Here is a 26,016-nt window from a genome sequence, read left to right as displayed (position 1 = left end):
TAAAATTAGCTTGATATATACAAAGGACCCTTTTTATAAACTAGCATAATTTTAAATGTGTTTCATGGAGCTGAAAATGTGTCCTTCGAGAAAGAAAACCACATACACCCATAACACTATCGGCGTTACTCTGCTAAAACTACAATTCTTCAGAATATAGTTTTGACTTGTGATGACACACAAAATGGAGTCAAGCAATTATTATTTTAAAAGCATAATTCTGTAACATTTTAAATCATAAACACATAACATAACATTTTAAATCTATTTATCAATTAAGTCTGAATGACCCAATACCTGTAGGGCATATTTTCCACAAAATTATGTTTTCCCCCAAAACTTCTTTCCCCTTGGTACCTATAAAATTACCTTTATAGAAATGATATATCAAAGCATTTAAAAGACCAGCTGTGTGGAATAAAAAAGATAAAGAGTTTCAGCATGTCCATAGATGTCACTTCTGCCACCTTCCTCTTTTAAATGATGAAATTTGAAGTGAATCTCTTGAATCATAAAACAAACTTTTATATGGCTAATTTTTCCACTTACCTAATCCATCATTCTGGAAATGATCATTCTGGGTATGATGGAGACTTTTCCCCTTTATAGAAAAAAAAATGTATAATTGAAACATGTTTAATATTAGACAGCAATAAACATTTTCTAATCCTATACAAACCAAATGGGTATAACAACAATGAATCTGTAATTAATAATCATTAAACTGTTTTTGAGTGAACATTCTTTTTAAACATTAAGTCATGGTGCTAGTCCTCAAGTTTTCTCAGCTTCAAATTCAGTATACCTAAAAATTTTTGGAAGAATTTTATTAAAAAAAAAAATGTGATCACATGATTGAAATCTAAATTCTATTTCTTTCTATCTTTATAAATTTCCTATGAATTAAATGACAAAATGTAAAAGGAAAAAATATCAGTCTTCAATGCTTAAAATAAGAATCTTTAAAACAATGACACAAATGTAAACATGGTTTGGGATTTGGGATATTTTGAGTACGAGTCACGGCATCTTACAAACAAAGTTTATTGATGGAAAAGAAAAAAAGACACTGTCATAATTTGATTAAGAAAATGCACATATTTTCTAGAAAGCTATTTGGCAATATATATCAAAAGCATAAAAAAATACATACATCTTTTAACTCAGTAATAGTACCTTCAGGATTTTATCCAAATAAAATAATAATGGATTTGGGCACAAATGCTCATTCCAGTCTAGTTTACATATGTGACAAAAGTGAACAAACTGAGTGTCCATCAATGGAAGATTTATTAACTAAGCAAAGGCAGATTCATCTAATGACTAGTCCACTATAAAAAATGATGACATTGGGCAGAAATAATACTTGAATAGACAACGGTTCTGAATTTCTTCACTATAGAGAAATTTCTCTTTCCACTGGCTAAATGTATCTCACATAGCCATTATACAATAACATGATATACTAGTACTTTATGTAACATACCCTATTTTGTTATTTGTACATTACATCTGAAAACCAAAGGGGAGCTCCTATCTATAATAGGAAGAGAAATTTGTTCTTGATCAAAGTAAATGTATAGAGGTGCCTGATAAAGCTATAGCTCCCATCTAACTGTCATCAACATTAAATATTCAGCTTGTAACATCAAAGGTTTATGGTCAGTGACTAGTGATATGTGAGCAAGGGTAGCTAAGCTGTAACTCTTAAAAAAATCAGAAAATATAGTCAAAATAGAATCATAATTGGCCCATTAACCAGAAGAGAATGTTCACAGTTCACAGTGGTAGGTATGGGCTATAAATTAAAACAAACAAACAAACAAACTTTTGAGGAATAGAGAAACGATAAGAAAAGCAGAACAAAAAAAAAAAAAAGAAAGAAATGGAGAAAAGGACAGATGGCAGAAGTAGGTGGAAAGATAAGAAGCAGATCCAATTAGAAGTACAACAAGAATAGCTGGTGGGGGGGGGGGTTGACTAAAACAGACATAAGGAAGAGCCAGTGACACAGACAGAAAATGAGACAGTTCTAGTTCCAAATGGTAACAAACCACTTAGATTTCTTAGCAACCCATCAACCAAGGGCAATTGTGTAGCATGCTGAGAAAACAGTGATTTAATCAGAGCAGGCAGGCAGAAAGGTCTCCAAAGACACCCCCACCCAAATGTCTGGAACCTATGACTATGGCAAAAAGGAATCTGCAGATGTAATTAGAGTTGTGGACTTAAAATAAGGAATTATCCTGGATTATCTGGGTAGACAATCTAACTTCATGAGCCCTAAAAGCAGAGACATTTCTCCAGTAGGAGTCAGAGAGATGTGGTTTTAAGAAATGTGGCAGAAGGAAGAGATTCCAGGGAGAAAGGATTCAATACACCACAGATGGCTCTGCGATGTAGGGTTTGCATGCAAGAACTGCGGAGAAGGGTCCAGAAGCTAACAATGGCTCCCAGCTGACATCCAGCAAGGAAGCCGTCCTACAAGCCACACTAGAAAGCAGATTCTGCCTGTGCTTACAAGCAGATTCTTCCCACAGTCTGTGCTAAGAGCCCAGTCAACGCCAACACCTTGATTCTGGCCTCATGAAATCTGGAGTTAATAAAGCAACCAAGGCATCCTGATCATAAAACCCAAAGAAATGTGATGTAATAAATTTGTGTTGCTTTTAATTCATTAAGTTTCTGCTAATTTGGTACAGCCTTCAGCAGTAATAGGAAACTAATACAGAGTGTCACTGCAGTCCAGGGTAATTGTTTACTATAAAGCGGAAGCTGGCCAGACAACAAACATTAGCACTCTGGGAACTATGTGGTATATACTAAATTAAAAAGCAACCTGGGACTTATCATGGAAAAACAATAGAAGCAAATCTACAAGCATAAATCAGCACTCTGTGCAGTTCAAAACAGGAAAAAATCCTGTAGTATATTTTACTTAGTATACAACTGTAGAGCAGTAAATGAACTTGTTCTATATAAAACAAAGAGAGAAAACATTAATAAATACAAATGAATTAGTAAATACAAATAAAATCCAAAATTAATAAATATGCTACAGATAACATAGAAATACAAAGAATCCTAAGAGATTACTATGACCTATATAATAAATTTAATAACCTTGAAGAAAAGGACAAATTCCTAGAATAATACTTTACCAAATTTAAACCAAGAAAAAACACAAGAGTTTGATAAACTGATCACAATTGTGGAAATTGAAATAGCATTCAAAAATCTCCCCTAAAACAAAAGCCCAGGGCCAGATGGTTATATAAACAAGTTCTATCAAACCTTTAAAAAAGAAATTGTGAACATCTTGCTTAACAATCTTCAATAAGATACTAGCAAACAGTTTTCTCCCCCCACAAAAAGTACAGCCAAAGAAAAGAAGGAAGGCTCTGCCCTTCCTAAAGCTGAAGCCAAACAAAAGCCAGAAAGCAGTGCTGAAGGGGTCTATACCACAAATAAAAAGATCCACACATCACCCACCTTCTGGTAGCCCAAGACACTCAGCTCCAATGGCAACCCAAATACACTCATAAAAGTGCCCCAAGAGAAATAAACTGGACCACTAAGCCATCATCAAGTTCAAGTGAGCTATAAAGAAGAAAGAAGACAGTAACACACTTGTGTTCATTGTAGAGGTCAAGGCCAATAAGCACCGGATCAAATAGCCTGGGAAGCAGCTCTATGACAATGAATCAGACCTGAGGGAGAGGAGAAGGCATATGTTCTATTGGATCCTGACTAAGATGCTTTGGATGTTGCCAACAAATTGGGATCATCTAAACTGAGTCCAGCTGGTTAATATATTTCTAAATATAAATTTTTTCACCATAAAAAAAGTAGCATACAGAATTCAACAATATAGTACAAGAATTATGCATCATAATCAAGTGGGATTTATCCCAGAGAAACAAGGATGATTTAATATATGCAAATAAATCAATGTAACATATTCACAAAAGATAAAAATCATACAATATCATACAATACATAAGTGCTGAGAGAGCATTTGATTTGATTCAGCACCCATTTATTTTTTAAAGATTTATTTTATTTATTTATGCATACAAGAACTGGGGTATAGGCCAGAGTTGCAGGGGGTGAGAGGTTTCACCAGAGTGGGGAGCAGAATAGTCAGATCTACTGAAATACACTGTTAAGGGGAGCAGCGGGCAAGACAGGAGAGGTCTGCTGCGCCATGTGGGTTAGCTCCCTTGCCGGGAATCGAACTCATGCCACAGTGGCTGGTGGCTGACAACTGATAGCACCGAGACTTTAACCCCTGCACCACCAGGGAGGCCCCTCAGCACCCATTTATGATAAAACACTAAACAAGGTTGAAGTGGAGGAAATCTCCTTCAACACAATAAAGGCCAAATATCACAAACTAAAGTCAATATAATACTTAAAGGTGAAAAACTGAAAGCTTTCCCTTTATGATCAGGAAGAAGACATGATGCCTACTATTGTCACTCTTCTTAATTTAGTATTAAGAGGTTTTAGCTAGAGAATCAGAGAACAGGAAGTAAAAGGAATCCAGGCTGGAAAAGGAAAAGTGCAATGATCATTATTCTCAAATGACACTTTTATAGAAAACCTTAAAGACTCCAACAAGAAGCTATTAGAATCAATAAATGAACACAGCAAAGTGGCAGGTACAAAAATCAACAGACAAAAAATCTCGATGAGAAGAAAAATAAATTAAGAAAACAATTCCATTTACAATTTCTTCAAAAAGAACAAATACTTGGAAGTACCCTAACCAAAAAGGTGAAGGACTTATACAATTAAAACTATAAAATTTATTAACGTATTTAGATCAGACCACAGGATTTGGGAAGACTTTGCATACTCATAGTGGGGATAATCAATATAGTCAAAAGACTATTCCTCCTAAAGTGATACGTAAATTCAGCCCATACCCATCAAAATAACGATAGACTGCCTCAAAGAAATTAAAGGAAAAATATTCAAATTTATATGAAATCATAAAAGGCCTCATATAGCAAAAGCAATCCTGAGGAAAAAAGAGAGAAATGGAAGCATCAAGCCACCTGAGTTTAAACTACACAATAAAGCGACAGTAATTAATATGGTATTGGCATAAAAATAGACATGTGAGTCAACAGAGATCAAGAAGTCCAGAGACAAATCAATAGAACAGAAACAAAAGCCCAGAATTAAGTACATATCAATACTTAATTCGCGATAAAGGAGCCACAACCACTCTATGGGGAAGGGGAGTCTCTCTAACAAAGGATGTGGGTAAAACAGCAAGGCCACATGAAGCTGCATCACTCTAACTGCACAGACAAAAATAAATTCAGCATTTAAGACTTAGACATAAGACTGCAACAATAAAATACAGCAGGAAACATCAGTGACATGTTTCATGAAATAGATGTTTTTGGAGACATGACTGTTAACAGCAAGAGAAATACAAGTAAAAAGCAAACAACTGTGCTTACTGCAAATCAAAGAGTTTTTACACAGAAAAAGAAAATCTAAGATAAAAAAGACATGCCACTAAATAGAAGAAAATCTTTACACATTATAAAACCAACAAGAGGATAATATCCAAGATACACAAAAAACTTACACGAATTAAGAATTAAAAAACCAGTTAATAAACGGGCAGCAGATATGAACAGACAATTCACCAAAGAGGATATCCAGAGGCCAACAGACACATGAAAAAATGTTTAGCACCACCACTTTTAATAAGGAAGATGAAGGTTAAAGCCACAATGAGGTATCACAGAAAGACACATATTAAAAAGACCCGCAGGGAAAGTAGAACCCTGTTACAATGTTGGTGGGAATGTAAACTGGTACAGCCATTTTGGAAAGCAATCTGAATTTATCTTAAAAAACTGAAAATGGAAATACTGTAGGATCCAGTCATGCCACTCTTAGGCCTCTATCTGAAGAACTGAAAACCATTAACTTAAAAAAATGACATGTTCTACGATGTTTATCGCAGCATTATTCACGGTAGTCAGATGAAAACAACCTAAGTGGCCACTGGTAGAAGGATGGAACAAGATGTAGTACAGCCACACAGCCAATATTATTCAGCCATAAGGAAATATGAAATGTTGTCATTCACATCAAAATGGAAGGAGTTTGAGGGAATTATGTACAGTTAAGTAAGTAATAATGACAAAGATAGATACTGGACATTTACATAGTGGACAATTTGACAAAGCAAAAAACTTACAAGAACTAGTGGACACTAATAAACAAAGTGAAGTTTCCATAGTTAAGAGGGAGGGAGTGGAGAAAGAGTTAGAGGGGTAGGAGGAATGGCGGTGGGGAAAATATTTAAGTTCAATATAAAGGTGTGAAATGCAAAAGATAAAAGGACATTAAAGAATGAAAATAAATAAAGCAAAAGCAAACTGCAGGATCTTGTTTAGTCAATTATACATTTTGTTATCATGGCTTCCCACCTAGCTTCATCTATAGTACATGGATTGATGCTTACATTGCTCAATTATGTACACAAAAAATCATAATTACTGTATTTAAGAATGTGCAAAGGAGTGTGATGATTCTGCAACATTTTAAATAAGAGCAGTTATTTTTTAAATCTCTTCCTGTGTTCTCTACTCAGCACATATCCTAAAATACATGCTGTTCCCTGCAGATCCTGGTCTCTCATACCTCCTGTTTTTTTGGATAAATTTCCTTCTTAAGCTCAACTCATTCATCTAAAAAATATGTGTAAGCACCTATCATGAGCCAGACGTTGTTCTTGACAAAGGCTAGAGCAGTAAAAGATACAGGAATTGTAAGTTTTGACTTGTTTCCCAACCTTTCACTGTCTCCTTCCATCTCGTCAGGGAACTCCCAAATAAGATCTCTATAATGGAAACTGAAATCCACCTACTTCTTCTGACCATTGACCTTCCAGTGTCTGCCCTAAGAGGAGTTGGGGGTTAATCTTATCTCTGCTTCTCTGGCACTTACTACAATAGCTGGCACACAGCAGAAACTTTATCTGTTTGATAACTAAACTGATAATTAAATGATTAATAGTTTAAGTTGCAGAAATCTAGATTCATTTATGCAATGTGCTTAATTCCCCCAGTAGTTGCAAATCACTCAAGTATTATTGTACATTAAGTTCATTTTTATTAAGCTAAGAATATACAATTGTAAATTAAAACAAAAAGTAGTTCCCTCAGCTTATTACCAATTGAGCTAAAAGATTTTCAAAATAGTAAACCATTGGGCCTTCCTGGTGGCACAGGCAATTGAGCGCCGCACTGTGAAGCTGTCCTCAGCCTCTGTAGTGTGGGTTTGATCCTGGCTGGCAGGCGAGAATCCCACATGGCGCAGCAGACCTCTCCTGTCTTGCCCTCTGCTCCCCCCAGCAGTGTATTTCAGTCAGTCTGCCTGTTCTGTTCCCCGCTCTGTCTCTGGTGAATCCTCTCACCCTCCCACACATCTGGCCTGTACCCTGGTTCTTATATAAATAAATAAATCTTTTTTTAAAAAAAAAATTAAAAAAAATAGTAAACCATTAATTATTGCTTATACATTATGTTTACAATTTTAAAATGAAGTCCAGAACTGACATACTCTCTTAATTCATATCAGTAAGATTAATATTAAGTTGATGACTATGAATACATTAAAAAATAAACTCCATACTAAACATGCCATTCTCATAACTTTCTTTTCTAGGTACTAACTGCAACCATTTTTTTCAGGTACTCCAGCAAATAAACCAGCTGTCTTTGCCCAAAATAACTATGGTTCAAAAGTAGACATGGTCTTAACTTTCCAATCTCCACTCCTCTGACTGGGCTACTTCTTAAACAACAAATATAAATAGGTCAAAATGAAAGTAATTTTAAAGAATTCAGCCATCGAGTATTTTTGTCACTGTGTCAAATACTTGAAATGAATGGTGATCAACAAGAGATTAGAACTATTCTTCATACAAATAGTGTTATTTGCATAAATAAGCTAGAAGCGTATTACCTTATATATACCTAAGCATACTGAAAATAATATGCTACAAAAGCATGCTTTTAATAAGCATGATCATCTTTTAAGTTGCTTTGCTTTCTTCACATCTTGCTAGAACAAGTTTACAGCAAAGAGAACTGAGAGGTTAAATGTACGAAGGATACCAGAAGTACACAAGCACTTGAAAACTTTCTGAGGATGATGATGACATTAAGCACGTCACACCATATTTTCATTTACATGTCCAAACTAGACAAGTTCCTTGCAGAAAGTGCTTGCGGCCAAATGTAACCTTCACTTTCAATACTCAAAGTAACTTACAGCCCAATAAACCTTTGACACTTCTGTGCTGTTCTCTTCCTTTAACCTCTTCAATGTCATTAACAGGCTTTACCTTGGGAGGGGACTGCTGCAGTTTGCTGGTATTCCCTGAATGCTGCACTCTCAGAGCCCGGGGGATAAATTCAGGTGCCAGTGGATTCAACACATATGTCTTCTTTAGTTCTAAAGCCTCGAGCTGAGCTTTGATCTGCTCAAAAGTGATCCCATGTAGGCTATTATTTTCATGACACAAGGCAATAAACCGCTCCCAAAATTTCCTACAAAAAAAAAAAAAAAAATGAGATCAGATTACAATTTCAGTGGATGAGATCACAGAAATAAACATGAGCAACTAAAGATAATCTCAAATTTTCTCTCTCCACCCCAAAATCCTTAGGTCCAATAGTCATCTGACGATACTTCAAGGGTAATATTACTTTCAGGTTACAAGACTTCAGAAGTTTGATTCTGGAACTATAGTCATGTCTAATGTTGTGGGATATATTAATTATGCTCTCAATTAACTTTGGCTGATCACTGCAAGTAAACAAAGTCACACTTAGCTAAAATGATGATTTTTATCATCTATGTTAAGTATTTCAACACTGACAAGAACTCATTTTTTGTATCTGTAGTAGCACTGACATAAATGTACATATACGTGTGTATACACATACACATTATATAAGTACATATACATACATATGCATTTTTAGACATACACAAATATAACTTAATTAACTTGAGTTATAGGACCAAAGTAGCTTGGTGCTGGTAACTAAGAAAAGTCAACTCAGGAAAAAAATCTGAGCCACAAAGTAGACAACCCTCAGGCAGGTTCTTAAGAAATAACTAGCTACTCTTGGGCCTCCCCGGTGGCTCAGTGGTTGAGCACTGGTTTGCGAAGATGCCCACAGCCTCTGCCGTGCTGGTTTGATCCCCGGCCACTGGATGAGGGTCCCACATGGCGCGCAGATCTCTCCTGCCACCCCCACTGCTCCCCTCAGCAGTGTATTTCGTCAGTCTGCCTGTTCTGTTCTCCACTCTGGTGAGTTCTCTCACCCTCCCGCACTTCTGACTGTACCCAGTGCTTGTATAAATAAATAAATAAATCTTAAAAAAAAAAAAAAAAAAAAAGAACTAGCTACTTCTATATTTTTCTTTCATTTAACAGATGCTTGTCACAAACACAATTTTAACATTAACTAAGTTAAAAGAATTAAATGGATTATGGAAAATATAGGAAGTTGAAATGTTAATTTTCATGTTGATTATTCATTTCCTAATCAAATTAATACACATTAAAGGAGAAAAATACATTCAAAACTTGTTGCAGTTGTAGACTGTTGTTCTGAAAGATTTGAAAACTGATCTCCAAATATTAAAAATATGAAATACATATTACAACACACAACATATAACAAGTTTTTGCATTTTAAATTACAATTAAGATGCATACCTATCTTTAATGAGATTCAAATAATATGCTATAAAAGATATGATAGGGGCCTCCCAGGTGGCGCAGCGGTTGAGCACTGGGCAGTGAAGCTGCCTGCAGCCTCTGCAGCGCCAGTTCGATCCCTGGCCACTGGGCAAGGGTCCCACATGGCGCGCAGACCTCTCCTGCTGCGCCCGCTTCTCCCCTCGGCAGTGTACTTCGGTCCTTCTGCCTATTCTGCTCCCTGCTCTGGTGAATTCTCTCACCCTCCTGCACTTCTGACTGTACCCAGTGCTTGTATAAATAAATAAATCTTTAAAAAAAAAAAAAAAAGATACATGTTTTCTTCCCAAGTTGGTATTCTTGTGTCCAGGTGGACAGCAGGTAATCAAGATGGCTTCAAGAGGCATAAATGAAAAGGTTTATATTATAGAAGTTAGTATGTGAATGGGAATTGGGTTTTTAATATAAGTCACAAAACTGTGCAGTTTGATTTCCAACTATGTTTCTCTTAGATATGTCTTCTTCTATCTTTTCTAGCTTTTGAAAGATGAGTTTAAGAAATGCGTCAAGGAAAAAATTCAGGCCTATATGTCAACAGGAAAAATAAAAATGCTACAAAATATTAAATATGCATTTCTCACAAAAAGACATAAAGATAACAAGATGCAGGAAATGTGTGTTGCTAAGATAGGCACACTAAGAGCTGCCCTTTTTTTATTCTGAAGGAATCAAGTTTCTCTAATGGCCTGCTATCTAATGAAGGATTATCCTTAATCTAGTAGTTGGAATCTAAAACCCATAAACTTTTCTGCCCTTAGGATTAAAAAACCCGTAATATTCAACTGTATGCATTTTTATCAATACAATTCTAATACATACTGCATTAAAAGAAGTATATTTGTTTCTGATTGATAAAACACTAGTTTCATAGAGAAGTATTTCATATTTCTGTTAAACTTCAAAACAAAGCAAAACAAGGAGAGAACAGATTGGCTTTTACTCTAGTTCAGTTTTTAATATCAATTTCTTATATTTTTCTTTTCAGCTTACATAACCAAAATTCTAGAACTTGGTCCAATTTTAAGCTACTTTTTAAAAAATGCCCCACCCTGTTCAACTGCACTGAACAGGAGGTGAAGCAAAAGAGCTAAGCAAAACCATAAAGCAGTTTCACACCTCACAAATAGCTGGAAGCCTGGTTTTTGTCTAAAGATCTTGGGCATCTCAAAAAAATAAGCTAAAGGACACATTTTCAAAAGTAACACTTGAGTTCCCCAATACTTTAATGGACACTACGCAAGGTATCATGATGTGTATCTGAGCACAGAACCAGAAGATCACTTTGCAATTTCAACTGCACTCACACTGAGGACAAGAATTCACCATTATGATTAAAGGTTTCGCCAAATTCTCTGCCCCTTGTCCACAATGTTAACATGTTATTATGCTAACCACTTTCTCTAGTAATGTTGGTTATAGGACCCAAGTGTGCCTTTATATCGTAATACAAAAATTTCAAAGGACATAACCTCACATTTAATCACTGCATAACCACAATGCTTGAGTTTGTTTTTATCCTAATCTTTCTTCTAGGATCAGTGATGTAACACTGAAAAATCACTTGGTGTCTTTAGGTCATACAGAAAGTGTACACATACACACTATCTCTATGCATACATGAAATATGCTTAGGTCTTGATGAGTAAGCAAAATGTGCTAATGAAGAAATTCAGCTGATAGGAAGACCTTTTTCTCCAAACCCAGTAATTTAGAGAAATGTATATCTCCATTTCTCCTTATTCACTGCAGATTTATCCATGCATATTCATCACTTTCTGTATAAGCAAGTGAGAAGAGCTTGGGTTTTGAAGTCAATCTGACATCTGCTTGAGTGAACCACTTAATAGCTATGTGACCTTGAGCAATAATTTAAGCTCTCAGAATCAGGCTGAACATTTAAAATGCAAATAAAATACCCACATGGCAGGGTTGTTGAGAATGACAGAACAAGGCAAAGTGTGTGAAGTACTCACTCCAGCACCTGGCATGGAGAAAGCCGTCAATAAGCAGTAGCTACTATATTAATATTTGCTGGCTTAGTGGAGGGGTAAGTTCACTATATCCATTTTGGGTTAAAAAAAAATTCTGCTTAAAAATACAACAAAGAAGAATATGTAATAGATTGCCTTCTAAACTCATAGTATACTCATTAATTGTTCCTTAAAAATTTGATTGGTATTTGGAAATATCATACTAGTTTTTTATGAATATCAAATGGGGGGTGGAGAGGTCCCAATTAACTAAAACTACAAGCCAATCATCCCTCCAAGAGGAATATTATTACACCAAGAGTCATACATATCACATCTTCCAGTTTACTTATATTGTGAGATTAAATTAATCCCTAGTTTAACCAGAAATCAGAAAGATTAAAGCTTAAATATCCATATACCAACTATCTGCTTTTGTTTTAGAATCATGATTAAACTGCGCAAGTGAAATAATCAACATTCCCATCTAGCTGTGGGATCATATAATTTTTTCTCTTCCTACACATAAATTAACCTCCCCAAAAACAACTGCTTAGTTTACAAAGTAATTTGTAGTCCTTGACACACCCCAGGTGAGCAGTATGAAAAAAGCAACCTGGCTTCAAGTTAAAAATTAGGATAATTCTGATAGCATGACCTCAGGAAGAAGTGTTTACTTAGTTGCAATGCAAACCAAATACCAGGAAGCAATGATTTGTTGTCAGAGAAGAGGCAAAAAAAAGAAAAGCTGGTATCATGCAATTCACAGTGTTACATGACTTTACAGACAGGGGTACAGGTTTTAAAAATATATTCACTTTTGTTAAGTGTGTGGAGCTATTTACAAGGAGAGTCCAAAACTATTGTGGCTCAAGATTATTCTTAAACCTACTTGTCCCCAAACAATTTCTACTTGTTTTTATTACATGTTGTTCTAGTTATATATGCTTTGATGTATTAAATTCTAATAAAACTATGTGTTCTTCTTTCATTTCCCAAGTGATAAATATAAACAAAGATGGTAAATTCCACAGCAATGTTCTAAACAAACACATGATCAATGAATAGCAAAGTAACTGAAGTAAAATTCTCAGGAGCTAAGCCTAATTAATACACTTAGTTCTATTCATTTGTAATTTAGAATTAATATATCCCTTTCTCCAATTTTTTATCATTAGTGACTAAAATCAAGTGGCAATCTGTTTTTAAAATCCAAAAATAAAATTTACAGAACTGTTTAGCTTGTAGGTAAATGTTATGGACCCCTACAAGTTGCTTTTTTTAATGGGTTTTCCCACCCATAATGTAGTCATAATAAAAATTCTACTTGATTGCTTTGTTAATGGCTTTCCCCTATAAAGAATATTAATTTCTTTGGGGCCTCAAACTCGTGTAATACATGTAGCTTATTCTTAAGGTTCCTAATAATCTCCTTTTCATAGCATACCTTCTTCCCACTAAAATAGGAAAACCAACCAAAAAATGCTATCATATCTATGCTGCAACAAAAAATTTACTTTACGGAGGGCTACTGACTTACAGCTTTAGCTACTTTAATTCTAACATACCAAAAAGAAATAATTACCCTAGGCATATCTGGAACTGTCTGTATCTCTACTCTTCTGAATTCACTTTGCCAAGCACTAGGAGTCTCATAAAAATTTCAAGTAATCTCAACAGTATTTCTTTCTTTTTTCATAAAAGAATATTATAAATTTCTGTTCAACGGGTTTCTTTTGGTTAATGCTAAAATCGTTTCCAGTACTCCAAAGGTCAAATCTTATATTACTGGTTTCATATACTTAAGATTCCTTATTATTGCTATAAATCACACACATGAGTTTATAGATCAAAAAGTTTGTATATGTTGATATTTTAATGTTTTAGTGGAAACAGCTCCTCATGGCTACATCTAATGAAGAATGCAATCCAAATACCAGTAAAGGCCATTTCTAACTACACCCCTGAAATTTAAGATCCCCTGGATTAATGAAAAACAAAGAACTTTTTATGCTGAGATACTCTAAGAGAAAATGAGTAAAGAAAATTCATAAAAACTGAAGCTAAAGCAATAATGGGGGTAGGGGGAGTGAGAGTCTCCAGAGAAAATTGAGGCTCCATCAAAGATAAACACATACACAAACACCGCAGGACCCTTGCAATAAGGCTCTTCCTACTGCACCCAGATATTGCATAGCTCACTGGCTCACCTCCAAAGTCAGCTTCTCAGTGTGGCAATTCTGACCACAGCATCACAAACCCACCCACCTCACCCCACCACTCCTAATTTCTGTGAATGTTCTATTTCTTTTCAACTGAATTTATCCATGTAAAATATTACATAATAATTCCTAGTTTACTGTCATTCTTCCTCTCCTCCCCAATAAGATGTAAGCCCCACAAAGGCAAAGATTTCTGCCTATTTTGCTCACTGATGTATTTTCAGTGGCCAAAAGAGTGTTTAGAACATAGTAGGAACTCAGGAAGTAGCTGTTCAATGATGACTGAATGAACAAATATGCAAATATGTATAGAATGAATAGACTCAAAGCAATATATTTTTGTGTTCCCATGGGCTATCAGGTAAGGCTAAACCTGATTTTAATTAGCTAAGAAATCATATAGATAAATGCATACATAGCGATGCAAATTATTCTACATTTCCCCCTTTAATATCTCAATCAGTAATGCATAATTACCTGCATCTTCCAATAGAGCACAGAGCAATGGGATCACCCACCACAGCAACCAAGGATTGTGCTCTTGTAATGGCAGTATTGAGAAGCTTGTAGTTAGATAAAAAACCATAATCTAAATCCTCTGTGGAATCTTCCAGCAGTTGCTCTTTCTTTTTAATTGGTGTCTGTTTATGTTTACAAGTATGCCTTGTACGTACTGTGCTAAGAAACAAAACTCTGAATTGCTTTCCTATAAGAAAATGAAAAATAAATGACTTAAGATTGTTATTCTGAATCACTGATATAATAAAAGTATTTCATTTTTTTAATAATGTTATGGCTAAATAACAGATGTTGGTGAAGATGTGGAGAAATAAGAACCTTTGTGCATAATAAAAATGTACAACGTTGCAACCTCTAAAGAGTATGGAATTTCTTCAAAAAATTAAACATAGAATTAATATATGATCCAGCCTCCACTTCTGGGTATACACCCCAAAGAACTGAAAGCAGGAACTCAATCAGATATTTATATACTCATGTTCATAGCAACATTATTCACAATAGTCAAAAGGTAAAAGCAACCTAAGTGTCCAACAATCCAAGTATCCATCAACAAATGAACAGGGAAAACATGATATATACAGTTATGTGTAGCTTAACAATGCTTCAGTCGACAACAGACTGCATGTACAAGAGTGATCCCAACAGGCCATCTACCACATAGTCTAAGTGTGCTGTCAGTTATACCATTTGGCTGTGTAATGACACTCTATATCGTTCACACAAGGGCAAAACTGCCTAAAGACACATTTCTCAGAATGTATCCCCATCATTAAGCAACACAAGACTGTACATACAATGGAGTATTATTTAGTCTTAAAAAAGGATGAAATTCTGAGGCAAGCTATAACATGGAGAAGCCTTAAAGACACTGTGCTAAGCGAAATAGGCCAGTCACAAAAGGACAAATACTGTATGTCTCTACTCATAAGAGGTATCTAGAGTAATCAACTTCATAAACATAAAGTAGAATGATGGTTCTCAGGACTAATGGGGAGGAGAAAAGTGGAATGGGGAATTACTGTCTAACGGGTAAGGCGCTTCAGTTTTACAAGTTGAAAGAGTTCAGGAGACGGATGTTGGTGATGGTTGCCCAACAATATGAATGTACTTAATGCCACTTAACTATACACATTAAAAAAGTTAAAATGATAATTACGTTATTATAGTTTGTCATAATTTTTTAATGTAATATTATTACTGGAATCAACCTGAGTGACTATTCCAAGCCCCATTCAATACAAGGAGCTTCCTTGAAGCAGGGTCACCTAGTCCCTTGCTAACCAAGGTAGATGCCACTGATTCCTAAGGTAGCCTTATAGAGTCTAGTTTGTATAACATTTTTACTTATGCTCTTTCTTATAGTAACACATCTTTTCCCTTATTCCCATGGCAAGTCTCCAAATATTTCAATACAGTTTTAATGTCAATCTTTAGTCTTCTCTTATCTAGGCCAAACAACCCCAGTTCTTTCAACATTTCCTAACAAATACATGGCGGTTTCTAGACCAGTGACTATACTAGGTCTTCATTTGGTGCTTCCTAGTTTACTAGTAATATTACTCTGAAAATGAACACCCAAATTCTGTATGATCTGCTCAACACATGGTACAGTGGAGTTACCTTTTCCTCATAATCTAGATACCATATTACCTCTTACTCTTGTATATTACCATGAAACCTAAGATTGTACTAGGTGTTTTTAGCAATCACATCATAGAATTGTTTCATATATTTATAAGCAAAAATTTCAATAAATAAATTAAAATTCATATTCCTGCAAAATAAAAATAAAATTAAAATAAAAGCATAAATTTTATAGTAACCAATTACTTGAAGACAATTTAAAAGAATTGCTGGTAACTTCATTCAGGAAAATCTATAGTTGAAAAAACAAGTTTTGCTTTTTAAACTGCATTAAATTAAATTAAACAGAATAAGCAGAATAGGTATAAGTTCTTAAAAATCTTTATGAATAAATTCATCCTCAGATACAGTTCAACAATAGGTATAATATGCTACTTGATGATAACTACAGGCTACAGATGTGTGTAGCGTTTAGACAATTATGGTCACTGAAAAAAATCCATTTTGTTCATACTTCTTTTATTTGGTTATAAAAATTTAATAAACATGTAAATGAGCTCAACCTTTAAGTGCCAAATTTGGCATTACAGAACTCAGTATGAGATAAATACATGGCTGCTTCTCCAGAAAAAGATCTAGAGAATAAAAAATCAAATGCGCACTTTAAGATTTATGCATCTGAACTTAATTCATTTCAATTAATACTTACCTTGAACATTTAGCACCCTTTCTACATTAACATCAGATAATCTCTTTTTTCGAAGTTCAGCGCGTATCCTAAACACTTGATCAGCATATGGAGTCACCACACCGATACTGCCATCGTCCAGCTTCCCCCACGCCACTGGCCACTTCCTTCTCAACTCTTCCACACGTTCCACCACCTCAAATACCTTAAGGTAAACATGCACACACATTCAAGTTATACAGGTGTTTGGAGAAAAAAATATGGTAACTGAAACAGATGTATAAAGGATTCTATTTCAGAAAACTGCTTTTAACAATTACTTCCAGATAGGAATAATGCTTTGCTGATACAAATACAGAATAAAAACTTTTTTCTTTTATTTCAAACAGTTAAATTCTAAAATAATGCACCAAGTAAAAACATGAAAATATAATGGCAATTGGGCCCCACCTTTTACCCGGCCTCCGATCTTTAACAGGAATGGATTCAAGATCCTGTATAGGGATAGACCATGAGACAGGCAACCCCGCCCAGAAAAAGAGGGAAACTGTGTATCCCCTGCACTTCTCAATCCATTCTGTCTAGATCAAGCCAGTGAAACTAGCCAACCTACTAGACAATCCCAAAGTGAATACCATCACTAAATCTCAGCAGTAAAAAAGATCTGCCTCCTTTCTCCACTAATACAACACACAGAATATCCAACAACTGGCATCAAGCCAGTGGACTGGAGACCCAGACTTTCAGAATTCACTGCCTTCTAAGTTTGCCCAAACCATTTCATTAACCTCATAATAAAGTGACACATATTTTATCCAACTGAATTTTTTGGACCCCATTTATTGGATTATAGTAGGACTTTCAGTGTAGTCAATCTATTTTCTTTTTTTTTTTTTTTTATTTATTTGTTTGTTTGTTTGCTTTGTTTATACATGCACTGGGTATAGTCAGAAGCACGGGAGGGTGAGAGAATTCACCAGAGCCAGAGTGGGGAGCAGAGCAGGCAGAAGGACCGAAGTACACTGCTGAGGGGAGCAGCAGGCGCCATGTGGGACTCTCCTCCAGTGGCCGGGGAGCAGCCGGGGATCGAACCTGCCCCGTGGAGGCTGCAGGCAGCTTCGCAACCCAGCGTTCAACCTCTGTGCCACCCGGGAGGCCCCAGTCAATCTATTTTCATTTAACAAATTGATCAAAGACTTTCAATGTTTGGCAGTGTAGGGGATTAAATAATTATTAAACACGTTCCTTCCCTTATAAGAAATTACTGTTTATTTAGAAAACAGATAAGGTATAAATAAGTAAATAAATAAATAAAAGGTCAGGTAAGAATATAGAGGCAAAATTATTTACAATTTGTTCATGTCTACTTAACTTACAAAATTAAATAAGCTTAATAAAATCTGACAATTTTATTTCTTTCAGGAATTTGAAGAATATAGGTTATGATGTAGTTCTCGGGGCCTCCCTGCTGGCCTAGAGGTTAAGTTTCAGCTCTATCACTACTATGGCCAGAGTTCGATCCCCCACCAGGGAGCTAACCCACATTTGGCACAGCAGACCTCTTCTGTCTCACCCACTGCTCCCCTTAGCAGTGTATTTCAGTAAATTCACCTGTATTGCTCCCCACTCTATCTCTGGTGAATCCTCTCACTCCCAGCACCTCTGGCCTATACCCCAGATCTTCTATACACACACACACACACACACACACACACACACTGTACTTCCCAGTTCCAGATATAAATTTAAAGAGCAAGACAGGTAGAGACTATAGTCACCTTATTATTAGAATGATATAACAGCAAGTATATCAAATATTCAGACTATCCAAGGGTTCTGGAGAGCAAGCTAGACTAAAAACATAGGGTTCTCACTATAAGGAACAAGAAAGGAAGAACTGTATCTACTGTAATAAGTAATTTTTAAAAAGTTGTCTTTACTCATTTCATCAGATATAAGAGCAGATGAGAGGGGGAGAGTCACTTGTTGACCCCCCCCCCACACACACACACAAAGTTCCTCCCACTAAGCAACACATACCATTTCTACACTTCATCCACTATTCACACTCCTATATACTAGGCAGCATAAAACTGTAGTCAAAATACATAGACTTGGAATGAGAGTAGAAAGAGACATCAGATTCAACAATCATTCAGTGTTCCCTGAACATTGATCAAAGACCTTACAATAAACTGCAAAGCATTTATCAACAAAAATATATATTAATTCAGAGAGAATAGTAAGAGGCCAGAGCATTCAAGCTAGGGAATATACCTATCTTTTCACACCTCTGTCTTCTAGAAAAGCTCTTTCAGCAGCCAGGGAAAATTCCCATCTCCCCTAGCTCTCTGGGGTAAAAGAACTGTTCCAGATGGCTTTGGCAATTGGTGAACATTGGAGATCCCATTTTCCTCAGCTCCAGGCTGCAAAAGATCATATAGAGCAGGGAGCAGCATTGGGGACAAGGGGCGAAGAAAGCACAGGCTGTACTGCAGGAGAATTGACTTAGTGGGCTTGGTAGCCAAATGACAGTTGCCATTCTCCCCAGTCCCCTATGAAAGAAGACCTATTCCAGGTAAATTCAGCAGTTCAGAAGATCACCAGACCCTAACCTCCCCAGCTCTGGGTTGCAGAAGACTCACAGCTTGATGGTAGCGTGTGGATGGCAGCACATGACACAACATACACACAAAGGGTATGTGAGTGGAACAGCCAGTAAGAAAAATTTCACATCCTCTCACAGCAATTACCCCATGGCCTGCCCAGGCAAGGGTCAGAGTTAGCCTTACAAACTGGCAAAACTGCCTCTGCCAAAGGAAAAATATGATAATATATAGAAATGCATGTCCCCAGGAAGATGAAAAGTAAAATAATTGAAATGAAAAATTCACTAGAAGGCATCAACAGATCAGAGCTGACCGAACAATGAATCAGCAAACATGAAGACTGACAGAGATTACACAATCTGAAGAAGAGAGAGGGAAAAAAAGGAAATAGAGTCTTGGAGAACAGGAAATACCATTAAGCTAACCAACATACGTATAATGGGAGAATCAGGAGAGACAGAAAGGAATAAACTAAACTCCAAAAAATTAATGCCTAAAATTTTTCTTTTTTTCTTTTTTTAAGTTTTATTTGTTTATTTATTTATACAAGCACTGGGTACAGTCAGAAGCACGGGAGGGTGAGAGAATTCACCAGAGCCAGAGCGGGGAGCAGAGCAGGCAGAAGGACCAAAGTACACTGCTGAGGGGAGCAGAGGGTGGCAGGACAGGTCTGCGCACCATGTGGGACCCTCCTCCAGGGGCCCGGGAGCAGCCGGTGATCAAACCGGCACTGCAGAGGCTGCGGGCAGCCTCGCAACCCAGCGCTCAACCGCTGCGCCACCAGGGAGGCCCATAAAATTTTTCTTAATGCAATGAAAAACATTAATTCGCATATCTAGTTCAATGAAATTTAAGTAAGATAAATGAAAGGAGATCCACACCCAGACACATCATAGTTAATAAGTTAGAAATCAAAAACAGGGCCTCCCTGGTGGCGCAAGGGGTGTAGCACTATGAAGCTATCAGCAGCCACTGCAGCATGAGTTCGATCCCCAGCCAGGGAGATACCCATATGGCGCAGCAGACCTCTCCTGACTTGCCCGCTGCTCCCCTCAGCAGTGCATTTCAGTAGATCCGTCTGTTCTGCTCCCCACTCTGTCTCTGGTGAATCCTCTCACCTCCCACACCTCTGGCCTGTACCCCAGTTCTTATATGCATAAACAAATAAATCTTTAAAAAAAAAGAAATCAAAAACAAAAATAAAATCTTCAGAGCAAGATAAGTAATATCTCATCACTTATAAAGAAACGCCAATAAAATTAACATGATTTATCAATAAAAACAATGAAGGCAAGGAAGTCTATTTCAACATGCTGAAAGAAATAACTAATAATTTAATAGCCAAAAAATTACTTTCCAAAAATGAAGGCAAAATAGACATTTCTAGGTAAACAAAAGCCAAGAGAATTCTTTCCTAGCAGCCTTGTCATAAGAAATGCTAAAGGAACTTCTTTATGCTGAAAGCAAGTGACACCAGAAAGGAACTCAAATCCACACAAAACATATTGCTCATGGTAATTATGTAGCTAATTATAAAAGTCAGTATAGCAGCACATTTCTTCTCTCTTTTCCTCTTAACTGACTTGAAGAGCAACTGTACAAAAAACACATACACAATTGTATAGTTAGGCTACAGTATATAGAAATGTATTCACCAATAACAGCACAAAGGAGAGAAGTGTAAATTGACACCAGATGGTACCTCAGCAGAGAATCATCAATAGTAAATAAAAGGGTACTTGCCTCCCTTTCTTCTGTCAGAATTCTTAAAGGAAATAAAATTATATAAAGTAATATTTATAACATTGTATTGTAGAGTTGATAATATGTCAGTTTTATATGCATAACAATAGCGTGAAAAAGAAACTAGCGCTATAGAGGATTAAAGTTTCTGTATGTCTTTAGAATTAAGTTAATGTGAATCTGAAGTAGATTCTGATAAGACGTATATCTCACAATCCCCAGAGAAACCACTAAGAAAACAACTAAAAATTAGTGTAAAATAATTAGTCTGACACTAGAAAATATGCACTTAATACAAAAGGCACCAGCAAAGAAATAAAAAAAAAAAAATGAGGCATAGAAAATAAAAAGTAAAAGGCAGAGGTAAATCCAACCATGTAAATAATAACATTAAATGTGAATAAATTAAATAATTCTATCAAAAGGCAGAGATTTTCAAACTAAATATTTTTTTTAAAAAAGATGCAGTGATATGGACTATAGGAGGCACACTCTAATCAAAGGTACACATGGCATGAAGGGTAGAAAAAAAAGAGACACCATGCACACAGCAATCATAAGTGTTCTGAGGAGGCTATACTGATTATCAGACAGTGATTTTAAAAGACATAAGTTATTAAAGGGGGACATTTTATAATGAAAAAAAAGTCCATATGCCAGGTATATTAACAATTATAAACATACATACATTGTGTGAAGCGAAACCATGCTCTCTTCTAGGTCACAACCTGATGGATTCTTTTTTTTTATACCCATACAACTGTCTACCTCTCATCTATACTATTTTATGGTTATTTATTTCCATAGTGCTTCCCTTTAGATTAAAATTTTCACGTAAAGAATCATGTTTTGGTGTTTAGTGTTCTAAATTCTGCTTTTCTTTTTTCCCAATTTGGCATTATATTGGGACCATTTCTTTATTGGGGGGCATCAAGGCAGAATCAAAGGGGGGAAAGCATGATTTTTCTCAGTCTCTTTCATTCTACCATTTTAAGCAGGTAAAGGACACAAGTTCAAGTGATATACAAACACGTAAAATAAAAATGTTCCCTGTACAAAGGTCAATTATATACAACAAAAATGTTATATTCCTTCAGTTCAAGGTTCCTTAATTTTACTTTTAACTCCATCCTCTGTTTCAAGGTCCTTTTGATTGTAACACAGTATAAAACTGTATTATGTTCACAATGATAAAATCTGAACTATTCTCAAACTTTGCAATGCTGTCCCAAGGTCAAAGCCTTTACAAAAGAAAAGATCTCATTTCCCCTGTTGAAGTAACTGACGCCACCTGCTCTGCATGCTCTAGAACACAAAACAGATCTGAAAAAATTCACGGCACTGTCCAGATATGACTATACTGATATTCAAAACTTTGGGAAACTCTGCCTATATAACCAAAAGCTTCTAGCCTAATCCAAAGGATCCCCATCAGCCATAGTGAGTAAGGATCAGTTTTCGCCCCTTGTAAAAGAAGCTCCTGGGGCAATGTCTCACAGCTGTTTGCTACAATAACTGAGGTTGAAGAAAGTAAATGAACAGCCATGGTCTGGTGGGGAAGTTCAACATGGCCTGAAATTCCTCTTCAATTACATGTTCAATACATGAAGGTTACAAAAAATCTATCTCTGCAGGCAAAAAGTAAATTTTACCACTCAAATCTTAAAATGCAACTTATTTGTCCTCTAGCTTATAGATTCCTGGGAGATACCCATGTCGCTCCATGAAGGAACAAGAAGCCCATGTTGAAAGAAAATATCAATCCTGAATCAGCATCAAGTTAGGGCTCAGCTCTTACCCCTGGTATCACAAGACCACCAAGACTTCTGCACCTGAGGCCTAACTCCCCTGGCAGCCCTGTGACCCCACCCTAGCTGGTTTCCTGGTTTCCTCATTCCCCGCACCCCCCCAGGCCAATGGTTTCCAACCTGAGTGTAAAAGTAATAAAGGAGGCCGTGGAGTTATTGGTCAGCATTTTCAATGTCTAAAGTTTACCTTTTCCTAAAATTGAACGGCACAGACTAACTAAAATGACAAGTTTCTTAACTTTTGGCAAGGATTTTATTAAGTTGGTATGGTTGACTTTCTTTTACTGACTTCTTACAGGTCTGGTCAATTTGTAAAAAGAAAGATAAACTAATACACAATAACAGGTATTTCTTTGCAAATAAAATACATAAAACATGGGACTCAGGGAAGATGGAGATGGAGATCATCGATCAAGAACCAATCCCCCAGTGATCAACCACGTGCACCCACCCCTCTGTGTTTCCTGAGGTACAGAACTACACCCTCTGGTGACAGTCAGAACCTGGCACTCAGAGTCTAAGGCCTGCTGGCGTGTAAAGACTTAACCAGGTTTTTGTCTTCTACCTGATCTGACCCCTCATACTACCCACAGTCTCCCTGACTTAAAAAACAGTCAGACACTATAAGAGAACCATATAAGTTGGACAGCAACACTATCATCCAGATCTGTGTTATCCTCTGGAACACAGGATTCCGCGATTCAAGTCTCTGTCATTTACAAACCTCACTTGAGTATCCACTGTAAAATTTAATCACCACCTATTTCAGATGACTAACAATAATAATCTATATGGAAATAATAATTGCTTTAAAAAAATAAGGTGATGCGTTTTATGTTTGATCACAAGACAAAATTTTCATCAAAGTTTTCATTTACTGCATAAGCTGCATCTTAACAAATCAATGTTATAAATGAGAGAATAAACTTCACCTACTATTTTCAGGTAAATTAAGTCAACACACAATAAAATACCGACCCAAAATTTTAAATAAATGCTCAACAACACCAGACTATGTAATAACAAAACTGCTAATAGTTCGGAAAAAGAACTAAAGTACCTCTGCATTATTATAAAAAGCTGTGCTATTTTTTTCTTGCACATCTTCCCCTCGTGCTGTAAAAAAAGTTAGTGGATAGAAATCCTTGTGTGCTGGTTGCTTTCCACTGGCCATGAGTTTGCCCTCATAGAAGAGCTCAGAGGTGTAACTGCAGATAAAAAGACAAAAATACAGAGTAATTATCACCAAAATTAATTTCACTCATAAGAAAAAAATTATCAGTCAATTCTAATAATGTTGCTTTAAGCTCATAACTAATTTTAATCTAAACATATAATACCTCTGAGACCAAGCTTTTCTCCAAAATTAACCCCATCAATAACAACATATTAGGCTCCTGGGGTGCCACTGATAAATGGATTTAGTAAGGCATAAAGTTAGAATACAGAAGGGAAAAAATGATGACAGTTCAATACTCGGTGAGATTCTTGCTTGATGAAGAATTTGCTAGTGAGTATATTTTCTTGGTTGGAATGTATTTTTATTTATATGGTTCACATCCATGCAAACACAAATATATGAACAGAAACAATGCATACAACTAAAAGACACTGAAATCTTCAACTGTGAAATAAAGTCTTCTGATAAAGATATTATCTAGTAGTCTATTGTGTATCTGTGAATATTGTGTTAAACAAGGAGTCTGTTTTATTTATTTTTTTTAAAAGATTTTTATACAAGCACTGGGTACAGTCAGAAGCGCAGGAGGGTGAGAGAATTCACCAGAGCCAGAGTGGGGAGCAGAGCAGGCAGAAGGACCGAAGTACACTGCTGAGGGGAGCAGCGGGCGGCAGGAGAGGTCTGCGCGCCATGTGGGACCCTCCTCCGGTGGCCGGGGAGCAGCCGGGGATAGAACCGGCGCTGCAGAGGCTGTGGGCAGCTTCGCAACCCAGCGCTCAACCGCTGCACCACCGGGGAGGCCCAAGGAATCTATTTTAAAAGAAGAAAGGGAAGAAGAAAACCATGAAACTTAGTAGTAAAGCTTTTAAAGGTATATACTAAATATAGTATGCATCTATAAAAGTGAAAATATTGTAAAATATGGACTGCAGCCATTGACTGGCAATAATAAAGAGGAATAATATTTGACATAGAGATAAAAGTCATCATTTACCCTGTTTATTTTTATACCTATCCTATTGTTATCAGAGAACCTAAAAATGGTTTTCACATGACTAACAAAATCAGTATTATTACAGTATGACTCACTTCTTTTTATTTATGAATACTAACATACAGCTTTATTTTCACTTAAGACATACAACATAGGGCCTCCCTGGTAGTGCGAGGGGTTAAGTCACAGCACTATGAAGCAATCCACAGCCTCTGCGGCACAATCGATCCCCGGGCAGGGAGGTACCCACATGGTGCAGCAGACCTCTCCTGTCTCGCCCGCTGCTCCCCAATCTGCCTACTGTGCTCCCAATCACTCTGTCTCTGGTGAATCCTCTCACCCCCCCACACCTCTGGCCTGTACCCCAGTTCTTGTATGCATAAATAAATAAATCTTCAAAAAAAAAAGATATACAACATAATGATTCAACATTTGTATATACTGTAAAATGATCATCACATAAGTTGTCTATTTAACATCTTTCCTTATCAATTTTCAATTTTCAATGTCATATTATTTTTTATTTATATATTTTCTACATCATTGTTCATTTTTAAACAATGCTTGCTTTCCCCTTCCCTCAGGTATAGTCCCCATAGAATTTCCTTCACCAATTCACCTGTGTACCATCACCTCAGTTTCCTGTGCTCCTCCCTCCCTCCCCCTGGCTTCTCCCCTGCAGGATGTCTCTGGTTTATAATTGTTTGTTTCTGTTTGGTTTACAATGTCATATTACTAATTTCAGTGCCCACACTACACATTACATCTCCTTGATATTTTGTAACTGGAAGCTTATACCTCCTGATCCCCTTCACCCATCTTGCTGAACAGCACCCCCCCCAACCCCCCGCCGTCCCAAGACTCCCCTCTCTGGTGTTCACCAAT

General features: G+C 36.4%; 1 protein-coding gene across 7 annotated transcripts in view; it reads right to left on the bottom strand.

The window, feature by feature from the left end:
- Positions 1-26,016, bottom strand: part of HELZ (helicase with zinc finger) — a 150,047-nt gene that overhangs the window by 32,211 nt on the left and 91,820 nt on the right. For all 7 annotated transcript variants that reach the window (XM_037494175.2, XM_037494174.2, XM_037494180.2 and 4 more), the window contains 5 exons: positions 24,018-24,165; positions 16,819-17,002; positions 14,481-14,709; positions 8,384-8,588; positions 550-601 (listed from right to left, as the gene is read on the bottom strand). In XM_037494175.2, the coding sequence (XP_037350072.1) occupies positions 550-601; positions 8,384-8,588; positions 14,481-14,709; positions 16,819-17,002; positions 24,018-24,165 (818 nt within the window). The remainder of the gene's footprint in view (positions 1-549; positions 602-8,383; positions 8,589-14,480; positions 14,710-16,818; positions 17,003-24,017; positions 24,166-26,016) is intronic.

This window comes from Talpa occidentalis, unplaced genomic scaffold, assembly GCF_014898055.3.
Source record: "Talpa occidentalis isolate TD23 unplaced genomic scaffold, MPIMG_talOcc4v2.1 talOcc4.7, whole genome shotgun sequence".
Classification (NCBI taxonomy): domain Eukaryota; kingdom Metazoa; phylum Chordata; class Mammalia; order Eulipotyphla; family Talpidae; genus Talpa; species Talpa occidentalis.
This window is presented reverse-complemented; position numbering and strand designations above follow the sequence as displayed.